Source organism: Urocampus carinirostris, chromosome 1, assembly GCF_059441175.1.
Source record: "Urocampus carinirostris isolate Australia breed hairy pipefish chromosome 1, RoL_Ucar_1.0, whole genome shotgun sequence".
Lineage (NCBI taxonomy): Eukaryota > Metazoa > Chordata > Actinopteri > Syngnathiformes > Syngnathidae > Urocampus > Urocampus carinirostris.
In genome coordinates, this window is record NC_142349.1 from 44,720,507 (window position 1) to 44,730,686 (window position 10,180).

At 39.5% G+C, this 10,180-nt stretch overlaps 1 protein-coding gene across 3 annotated transcripts; it reads left to right on the forward strand.

Annotated features, from left to right (window-relative positions):
- Positions 1-256: 256 nt before the first annotated feature.
- cdipt (CDP-diacylglycerol--inositol 3-phosphatidyltransferase (phosphatidylinositol synthase)) lies at positions 257-10,160 on the forward strand. Of its 3 annotated transcripts, none has more exons than XM_088341138.1 (6): positions 257-552; positions 3,816-3,950; positions 5,909-6,062; positions 6,146-6,227; positions 6,385-6,466; positions 6,827-10,160. In XM_088341138.1, the coding sequence occupies exons 1-6, from the start codon at positions 501-503 to the stop codon at positions 6,973-6,975; spliced, it is 654 nt and encodes a 217-aa protein (XP_088197264.1). In that variant the 5' UTR covers positions 257-500; the 3' UTR covers positions 6,976-10,160. The 3 variants fall into 3 exon arrangements, with proteins under 3 accessions (XP_088197264.1, XP_088197263.1, XP_088197265.1); XM_088341137.1 differs by lacking the exon at positions 257-552 and adding an exon at positions 1,110-1,277; XM_088341139.1 differs by lacking the exon at positions 257-552 and adding an exon at positions 1,558-1,704.
- The last annotated feature ends 20 nt before the right edge of the window (positions 10,161-10,180 follow it).

Consider the following 10,180-nt stretch of genomic DNA (forward strand, 5'->3'; position numbering starts at 1 on the left):
GAAGTACTGTAATTTAAACTAATTTGGTTATCAAATGCTGAATTCTATGAGAATGGTAAATCTGATTTATTCTACAGTAATTGTATTGTTCTGAACCCTAATCAAAGTTGCAGGCTTTTGTGGTAACAAAAGTGGAATTTTCTGGTGCGTATTGGGCAAGTACAGCCCAGGCCAACATATTATGTAATATTTGATCGCTAGGTGTCATACTTTCGTATAGTGCGACCAGAAACGAGTCATATAATGCAAAAGGAAGACGAACCACAAACATGACGCAGCCCCTTTTCTACTCACAGCAAAACATCCATTATCTAGCCATGATCTGCACCGTTTATCCTCGGTAGGGTCGCTGGAGTGCTGGAGCTCATCCCAGCTATCTTCCGGCAGTGAGCAGAAGACACCCTGAACTGGTTGCCAACCAGTCGCAGGACACATGGAGACAGAAAACTCACTCGCTCATTCACACCTAGGGACAATTTGGACCGGCCAATTAACCTGACATGCCTGTTTTTAGAATGTGGGAGGAAACCGGAGTACCTGGAGGGAAACCACACAAGTATTAATCAACATCACAGATAAAACGAAGCCCCTTTTTACTCACTGCAACACAGACTATGTAAAACACTGCGACAATATTAGAAATTTGCAACGACGTTGTCATAGAGTGTGTGTGTGCGTGCGTGTGTGTAAATATAGCTATAAATATATAAATGACCATTTAATGAAAATGAACAACGTGCGTCTTGAATAGCGCCTTGAATAACAACTTTGTGATAATTATTTAATAAAATGCCAATTTCATAATAGTGACCAGCGTCATATCTGGTTTAAACTGGAGACAGGGAAACTAAAAATAGTATGCGGTGACGTCACAGGTTCACAACACCCACCCCGTGAAGTCACATGTATTAATACCGGAAACACGGAAATCTATAGACACAAATTGTAAATTCTTACCTGAAACAAATCCACTAACAATTCTCCTGTATCTTTTAACGACTGAATATTGATGTTGTCATGTACAGTCATGAAAAAAAGAGTGGTTGGTTCAGCACTTCCTTCGGTTTAAGTTAAGTTGATGAAAACACAATATACCGGAAATAGACATTTTGAACCAAAGTTTCAGCGGCAACTTGACGGAACGCTCTTACTTGCGGAAGTCCTCGTTAAGATCATTTCCACGGTTTTTCCACAACAAAATCAAATATTCCCTCAACGACCTCCAAACGCAAAGATGACGCAAGAAAACATTTTCCTCTTCGTTCCAAATTTAATCGGTATGTTTGCAACGTGTTCTCGGCCGGGTAGCTGTTGGGATAGTCGGTGACTGATGCTTTTAAATTGCAAACAATTGTTACGACATGCATGGAAAATTGTATATTTATTCTTTACTCTTAGCGACAATTGCGCAAAAGGACTTTGCCCTGGTGCCAACCGTCGTTTACTCGCGCACTTAGAAATAATGGATAAATTGGTAATTAAATGAAGCTATTTTGCAGTGAATTACGGTTTTTAGTTGGCTACAATTTCAGCAGGTTTAATGATATTACTTTTTAGGGTGATGCGTAAGGTGCTTTTGCCGTGAATCGGGCTCGTGGGTACCTGCCCCGCCTCCCCCTGTCTACTTTCTGAAGAACCCTGCTAAATAAATAGGCGCACTCCTGTTTCTTGGTGGGAACTTCTCAATTTTACTCGAATATTAAGGTACGGACATCGTTATGAGAAAATACATTCCAACATAAATGAATGACAAAATTCACTAACAAATTGCATGTTTGTCGTATATTTAGAAATGGCTGTATTTTCTGTACTATAAGGCGCACCAGATTATAAATCGCACTCCCCAAAATAGTCTTTTGTCTTATATTTTCCATACATAAGAAGCACCGGACTATAAGGTGCTACAGTAGGAATGTCAACAAAACAGTCAGATAGCTCAGTCAATCTTTATTAACCCCTTAACATCGGAATGTTGAGAAGCAAATACGTGTTTGTATGATGTCACTAGTCATTTTGATGTCTCCAAATAACCACTTTAAGAAGCGCCTAGTGTAAGACCTACCTTATAAAAGGTGTAGGGTCGTATTGTTGAGTTTTACAGATTGTGATCAACTTTGACCCATGACCAGGTAGGGCTTTATGCTATTGTGCTAGCTGTTTTTCCAGCTAAGATGTCCATTCTACACTCATCTGCAGGCTTGTGATTGCAAAACAAAAACAGGCCAGAATAAAAACCCTCTATTTCTGTGTTTTCCAGATGACTCAATGTTAGTAGTAATTGCAGTTGATACCTTAAAAAAAGACCAAAACCCATCCAGATTCTCCAAACGGTTCAACAACAGCATTTCATTTACTTTGGGTATATCTTGGATTGGGATTTTAGTTTAATTTTACCGGATTGTTAAGTGAAGATATTTATTTCTTTAACCAGCCAGACACTTGGTGCTCAGCACTCCCAAAGCTCTGAACCTAAAATCTCTCCTGAATTACATTATGTATTTATGAGTCTGTTTATTTAGACGGCATACATTTGTAAGTACTTATCTATTCATACATTCATTTCTACATATGGCAGGATCAGTCGTCCAAAGTTCAGTGTGTATGTGTCTCAGTAGGAAGCAATGTTCTTTTCCTAAAACATTAGTTTTTTGTCTGTTTTTTCTTTGAAGAAGTTTTCATTTTAAGCTTATGCTTTATCTCTTCTGACACTTCTATCGTTTAATTGCCATAGTGGAAATGTTTAAATCTATGCTTAAATCCCACTTCTACTCGATAGCATATGAATAACCTATATTTTATGTTGATAATATGTGTAATATTTGCCCTCATGTAGGTTTTAGACGAGGGAATGGTGTCATAATAGTCTGTAGTTTGCAATAGTCTTTGATCTGTGTAGCCCTTTAAGACTCTTTGTGATAAAGGGCTATACAAATAAACATGACTTGACTTAATTTGCCTTTGCAATGATTTTTAATTTTAATTACATCTAAATGCTTTTTCCTACGTACATTTTATAATTCTGATTTATTTGTAACTTCATTCTTAACCTCTTGTTTTTACATTATTTAGTACCTATCGAGACATGTTTAAACCTCCTTTGCAGATTTTTTGAAAAGTCAAGGTCGTTACAAACTGAATGCAATATTTTTATTATTATTGTTACTGCTATGAATATAAACTATGCGGTTGAATACTGATTAATTTCTCGTGCTGCTGCTCTAGATCAGTGTTTTTCAAGCTTTTTTGAGCCGAGGCATGGTTTTTACATTAGAAAAAAATCGCAGCACACCACTAACCAAAAATGTTATAAAATGACACTGAACAGTATGTTTGATTACAATATAATTTATAATAACCCCAGTTTTTACAGCACAGACACTCGACAATGGCATAATGTTTGCAGAAAATGATTCATAAATGTTTTATAAAATTTTACATTTTTAAAAGTGACATTGGATAATTTCTCTCAGCACACCTGACGATCTCTCACGGCACACTAGTGTGTCGCGGCACAGTGGTTGAAAATCACTGCTCTAGATGACCTACATTTGAAAAAAAAATAAAATATTACACTCAGATTATAGAAAATAAGTACACATCTGCTATTCCAATACAAAATAAATTTTAATTATAAAGGACAAAATATTCTTATATTTGTATATATTGTTATTAATATATATAAAAATGTTTTAATTAAAATAATTAATACCAGGTTGGGTCATTCTGTGCACAACAGGCACCAGTGCTTCTGATTTGAGAAAGGGCATCCATGCATTTCATTGACAGTCGTGGCTAAAATGCTTGTTTGCATGCAGGTTACGCCCGCATTGTGCTGGCTCTGGTGTCCTTCCTGTTAATGCCATGCTGCCCGTTTCCTGCCTTTTTTTGCTACACGCTCAGTGCCCTGCTGGACGCCTTCGACGGCCACGCTGCACGGGCGCTAAACCAATGTATGTACAATCAAATCTATTTCTGTTAATCGATTACGGGTAAAATCTTCGGAGTCGACTTGCTGGGGCAACGAACGTACGCGATTTCCTATCATACTCCGCCAGAGACCCATGTGTCGAACTGAAAATGTGCTGCAGTTTTCCCTTTTAGTCAGGCGGTATCGCTACAAAGACTGTAACGTATTCAGGATTAAAAAAAAATAGTAAAAAACACTTTTCCAAGAGACTGAGACATCGCTAGATGAATATAACCTCTGCTGAGAGCCGCACATGCGCAATCGTGTCTCTGTTTAGAGCGGTAACACAAACCCACAGATTGGCGGCGTCAACATTAGGTGCCCATACCAAAACTTCTCAAGTTTGGGAGGCTTTTAGACTGGACGTGGCGAATAAAAAGACTACTTGAAAGTTTGCGAATCAAGCCTTGCATAGTCAGCTCTTTGACCCACGAACATTTAAGGAGCGTTGGACAATTTAACAAAACGGGGTCTGACTTGCCTCAGTAAGGTTTAGGTTAACGTCCAAGCCCATACGGTTTTGATGACATGATTTTAAATTTTATCTGCGTATATTTCACTTTAAAAGAGAGCATGGGCTTTATGCCAGACTGTGCCTGACAAACGTATTTGAAAATTAATGCATGCAGGCCATTTTCTCGTGTCTATAATCAGTAGCTCGGGGGCGGCAGTAGCTCAGGAGGTAGAGCGCTCGTCTTGGGATCAAGGGATCCCCGTTCGAATCCCGGCTCCTCCGTGTTACATGTCGAAGTGTCTTTGGGTAAGACACTGAACCCCTACTACCCCCAATAAGCAGGTTAGCGCCTTACATGGCTGCAAGGCCACTATTGGGAAATGTGGAGCACATTGTAAAGCGCTTTGAGAAGTCATTGACTTGAAAAGCGCTATATAAAATGCAGATCATTTCATTTCATTTCAATTTTCACATACTTAAACCTACGTAATGCTCAATTAAGAAAAAGTTAGATTATTCGACTAATAGTTTCAATAGTCAGTGACTAGTCGACTATTAAAATATTTGTTAGTTGCAGCCCTAATCCATACAGATGAATATGAACAGGGCATAATTTGGCCAAATGCAGGAGTCATTTATTTAGTTTTCAGTAATAAAAAAAAGAGAAAAAAACTGATTGAACACTTTTTCCAAATATAACACCACCCAGAACAAACACAACAAAGTCAAATGAAAATGTATTTGTAACGCACTTTTAAGGCAATGAATTGACACTCAAAGTGCTGTAGATGGCCAAATTACTTTTTATATTGAATTGCTGAACAGATGTAGTGTTTAGCAACATATTTTACATTTTGCCTATGAAACCATGTGGTACAAGTGAGGCTGTGTTTCCCACATTAATCCAACCTCTTTCCTATATAGTGTTGGAATATTGAAATGTGTTACTTCATATATATATATATATATATATATATATATATATATATACAGTGAAGAAAATAAGTATTTGAACACAACAATTATTTGTTTTATATTACTCTACCTGGGTTTTTGGTTCCATCTCTTTCTGGATTATTAATTCACTTTAGAATTCCAAGCTCTCAAAGAAATTAATTACTTAATTTAAAATTAATTTAATTTGTCGCGAGTTTTGCTCCTTTAGACAAAATAGAGGAATCTCTAAACTAGATGGTGAAGCGCTAGACATCTAGAGGCAAATTTGTTAAACAATTACACTAAAGAATGACTATTTTCAATCCTAAATATATTAAAGCAAAAAAATCCCTACAGTAGACATTGACATATGTGGTCTTGTTAATGATTGATGTGCTGTCATTGTCATCATCACCAATGCCTAAACGATTAAAGATGTAATAATCAATTAACTTGTATTATCAACAGAACTATGACTGATGATGTTGAAGATAATGATAATACTAATAATGGTGACGATATTGACGTATTGATCCTCGACATGTCGGCAGCAACCCAGTTCGGAGCCATGCTTGACATGCTGACGGACCGCTGCGCCACCATGTGCCTGCTGGTGAACTTGGCGCTACTCTACCCACAATTTGTATTCCTCTTCCAGCTCAGCATGTGCTTGGATATTGCAAGCCACTGGCTGCACCTACACAGGTCATGAAGTTTCTTTTTAGGCTCACCTGCCTCCAAGCTCTCTGCCCCACTCGGTAACCTGGCGCGCGTCTTTGTGTGTGCAGCTCCATGGTCAAGGGCTCCGCCAGTCACAAGAGTATCGATCTTTCGGGAAACCCGCTGTTGCGTGTTTATTACACTAACAAGGTGACACTTTCAACTTTTTGTCCACTTTGCCCTTTTCATGTTTTTCATGTACTGCGAATGCTAAGAATGGATATTTAAAAGATTCCTGTTTTTCTTTCTTTTCTTCCCAAAGCAGCCTAGTGTACGCTTTGAGTGATGACAAATTGTGTGTTTCTAGGTGGTTCTCTTCTTGATGTGTATGGGCAATGAACTGTTCTTCTGCCTCCTCTACCTCTTGCATCACATGGAACAACCAAGCGGTAACTTTCACATGCATTTTTTTCCACCCTTCTTCAAAATCTGAGTTTGTATGTAATTTTACACTGTGTTGGGAGGGTCTTTTCAAAAATGTTATCCAATACATTTGTTACCTGTTAGAAATGTGATCATTAATGTTAGCCAAACAACTATGATATTGCAATAATTTAATGTAAAAGAAAACTTTCTCTTTCACATGGTAGGCAACATATGGTCCTTCTTTCTTTCTCCCTTTGTCTTTTTCTTTCTGTCTTACTCTCTCACTTCCTTTCACTTTTCCTTTCCCAGCAGTTCCTTTTTTTCCCGTCGGTTTTAGTCTTCCGTATATGAGCAATGTCTGTAAGTTTTGTCATGTGTTTCAGTGCTGGTGTACTTTGCCCTAGTCGTGACCGGTGTGGTGTGCGTGCTCAAGTCGGGCATCAGCTTGATCCACCTGGTGACTGCCTCTCAAAACATGGCCGCCTTGGATGTCGCCCAACGTGCAGCCATCGCTGCCGCCAAGAAGTCATAGTTTGGGTGTTTTGTCATGTCGCCGTCTTGCTCTTTGTGCCTCGTTCAACCAAACCACCAGATTGTCATTTACCGATAATTGTTTTAGCACGATTTTGATATTTTCATAAGCGCTTTATTTCCAACTATTGTATTATTGTGGGGACTTGGAGGCAGCTTAGGCGCCGGTCACACAGACATTTGCGGCTAAATCACGGCCAGAAATTTCTGCCTTTGAGTTGGACGCTTTGAGATCGCCATTCAGACGAGATACAGCAGTGCTTAACACGAGGTCGGAAATTCGCGCGCGGGTGGCAGCGCGAAAAAGTTTTGCGCTGCTCAATTCTTCAGAGCGCGGGTACACAGCCTTTCACGAGCGTATCAAGGTTGAACCACGGCCAGAAATTTCTGGCCGTGAAGCAGATGCTGTTGGGCGCTGTTGGACGTTTAGAGACCGCCATATAGACGAGATACAGCAGTGCTTTACTCGCGGTCGGAAATTCACAGGGGGTTGGCCGCGCGCAAAACTTTTCAGCTGCTCAAAAGTTTGAGCACGTGTTAAACCGCGTGCCGCGCACGTGGTCAACACGAGGTAATGACGCGGAACGACGTGCTCTGGCCGCGGCCAGGGCGTGGTTACACATGGGTAGGACGGGAAATTTCAGCGGGTAATCGTGGGTGGAGCATGGTAATAGCATGTTCTGCGCCTGTATCGCGGTGTTACTACGTGAAATTAGCGTGTTACGCGTGTGACAGTCAAACGCCTTTCTCCGCGTATATACAGCGCGATTTGCCGAGCACACGTCAGTTGTGCTCGAGACGTCAAGGGGGTGAACATGGATCCCCGTCAGCGTAGTGACCTCGTCTTAATCCATTTTTATTTCTTGACATTTCTTTTCAAGATAATAAAATAAAAATGATGCCATAGCTTGAAATCTTGATCTTCACTGGACTGTGTCTTGAGCGGTTATGATTTCTACAGCCCGGTGTTATCCGAGAAATGCATCCCTGTCGAGATTCGCATCCCCACTTTTACTTCGTTTTATCTTACTTTTAGGGAATGTAAGGACGAACATATAACCAAAACCACTTCGTCTTGCATTTGTTGGGAATGTAATACAACTTAAACCATTCCGTCTTTGTTTTTGTTGTGAACGTAATCGAACGGTAAATCCCCCCCTCGCGTGAACGCGCATTCTGCTGCGCTTCCAACAAAAGAGATCGTATTCTATATAAAACGCTTATTAAAACAATAAAGCGAGCTAATTATAACAATTGGGAGATCCTAGTCTATATAACGCGTTTATTTAAACAATAAAGTGCGATCGTATTCTACAAAATGCGTTTGTTAACGCGGATGAAAAAGTCACCAACGTCAATGCACACTTCCCACAAAAGCGATCGCAGCAGAATGCGCGTTCACGCGAGGGGTGGGGGGGTTGTGTGTTGCGTAGGAGTCGGATTTGGGCACAACACCGGCTCGGGAGCTTTTATGCCCGTGGTCCACACGAGAAAATGACGCAGAAATGACGCGATGAGGAAGCGGAAAAGTCGACGGCATGTTTTGCGGGCATACCACCGATGAACAGCGGGTTGGCCAATTTTGCGCATTTTCCATCGCGGGCAACCACGGGAAAAAAAAAACGCAAAATTTTAGCCGTGATTCAGCCGCAAATGTCTGTGTGACCGGCCCCTTATATTCACCCCCAGCTCCCGTATGATGTTTTAGGGCAAAAACAAGGATATAGTTGACTTTCGATGGGACTAGCGCTTGTGCTTTTATTTGCATTCCTGTGATAAGCCAGGACATCTTAATGAGCAAATCTCCTGGGCACAATTAGTTTATCTCTCCAGGAATTTAAATTAAAACTTGTTCTCTAAATAAATGACAGTATTTCTCCTAATCATGTCGGACCGCAGACCCTAACCTTTTCCGTACAACGGATCGGATCATTTCGAGACCTTGTGTTGAGTGAAGTTGCCACAGGGGCATTTCACAGTCAATGATAGTACACCAGCTTTATAATGCAGAGCCATGATGGGTCATGTGATTAAGCCTAAACTGAGCACCCGCGATGTCATGTTCAATTGACAGCTATTCTCCAAATAAGAATAGGTGGTAATGCATGCGAAATACTTAATGGTAACCATTCGCTATAAATACAAATCGTTTTGTATAGACTAGTTGATGCCCGTACAACATAATCCTGTTACAAATTCCATTGGGTTTTCAGTTCTAAGGCACGACTATATTTCCTGTGACCATTACTTTGTGTTGTTGTTTTTTTACTCCATAACTGGGGCTGCTCGCGTTTAGTTAATTTCACACATGTTTGTTTTCTATTTTTTCAAACACTTTGCTTTTTAAGGTTAACAAATTTCAGATATTAATTTGAGACAATCAGATAGGTCAAGTCAGATTATATGAAGAGTCCGATTAGATTAAAAAGTTACTTCACAAAGTATTATGTGTGGATAAAAACAATTGTAGTTGTGGAAGTTTAGTTTGTGTGTGTGCTTTTTTGTCTACACTTGTAAATAAAATTATAAATGTGCAACGTGTGATTAAAAAAAAGAGCTAGACTTAGAATGTATTGTTAGCAAGCAATTGATTTATGCCTGATGTGAGACGCAATTGTGAAAATTGCCACTACTCCTTTTTGACTATGGTGGTTTGACTATATCATACATTTTAAAATGGAGAAGTTTGGGTCGGACCAGCGTTGATATTTGGATCGTGAGACCTATTATTTAGACGGAATATTGCAAAACAATCCTAGCAGTGATATGGTGTCAGGAGAGGCAGCGGAGGGTGTGTCTCATCTGTCATCATGGAAATGAGTGAATTTGAGGAAATTTATTTTTTACATTAAATTAAGAATATTATTAAAACAATTAGTTTGTAACGTACGACTGTGCTGAGCGTAAGCAGATAAAGAGTAAGGCAACTCTCATGCCTCATGGCAAAGGGCTATAGTGAAACTAAGGATTCTGATATAAAACACACCTCGTCACAAAATAATAGAATTAGTGATGGTATGAGCAAGCTAACAGCTAGTCGCGCCATCCAGTATTTTATCCTAGTTGCATGTTCTTTTTTTTTCATTATGGATGATTATCCATCTATTGATGCTTAATCTAAAGAAGCGGCGCATGGACTTCATTTATAAGTTTAGGATAAACAATAAAAGATGTTTCTATGCTAGAGTTTTCAGTCCATATTTCTT

Excerpts from the sequence above, each read along its gene's own strand:
- cdipt (XM_088341138.1), top strand. The coding sequence starts at position 501 with ATGCCTGTTTTTAGAATGTGGGAGGAAACCGGAGTACCTGGAGGGAAA. Across the intron at positions 6,063-6,145 it reads CACTGGCTGCACCTACACAG|CTCCATGGTCAAGGGCTCCG; the intron begins GTCATGAAGTTT and ends TTGTGTGTGCAG. Across the intron at positions 6,228-6,384 it reads GTGTTTATTACACTAACAAG|GTGGTTCTCTTCTTGATGTG; the intron begins GTGACACTTTCA and ends GTGTGTTTCTAG.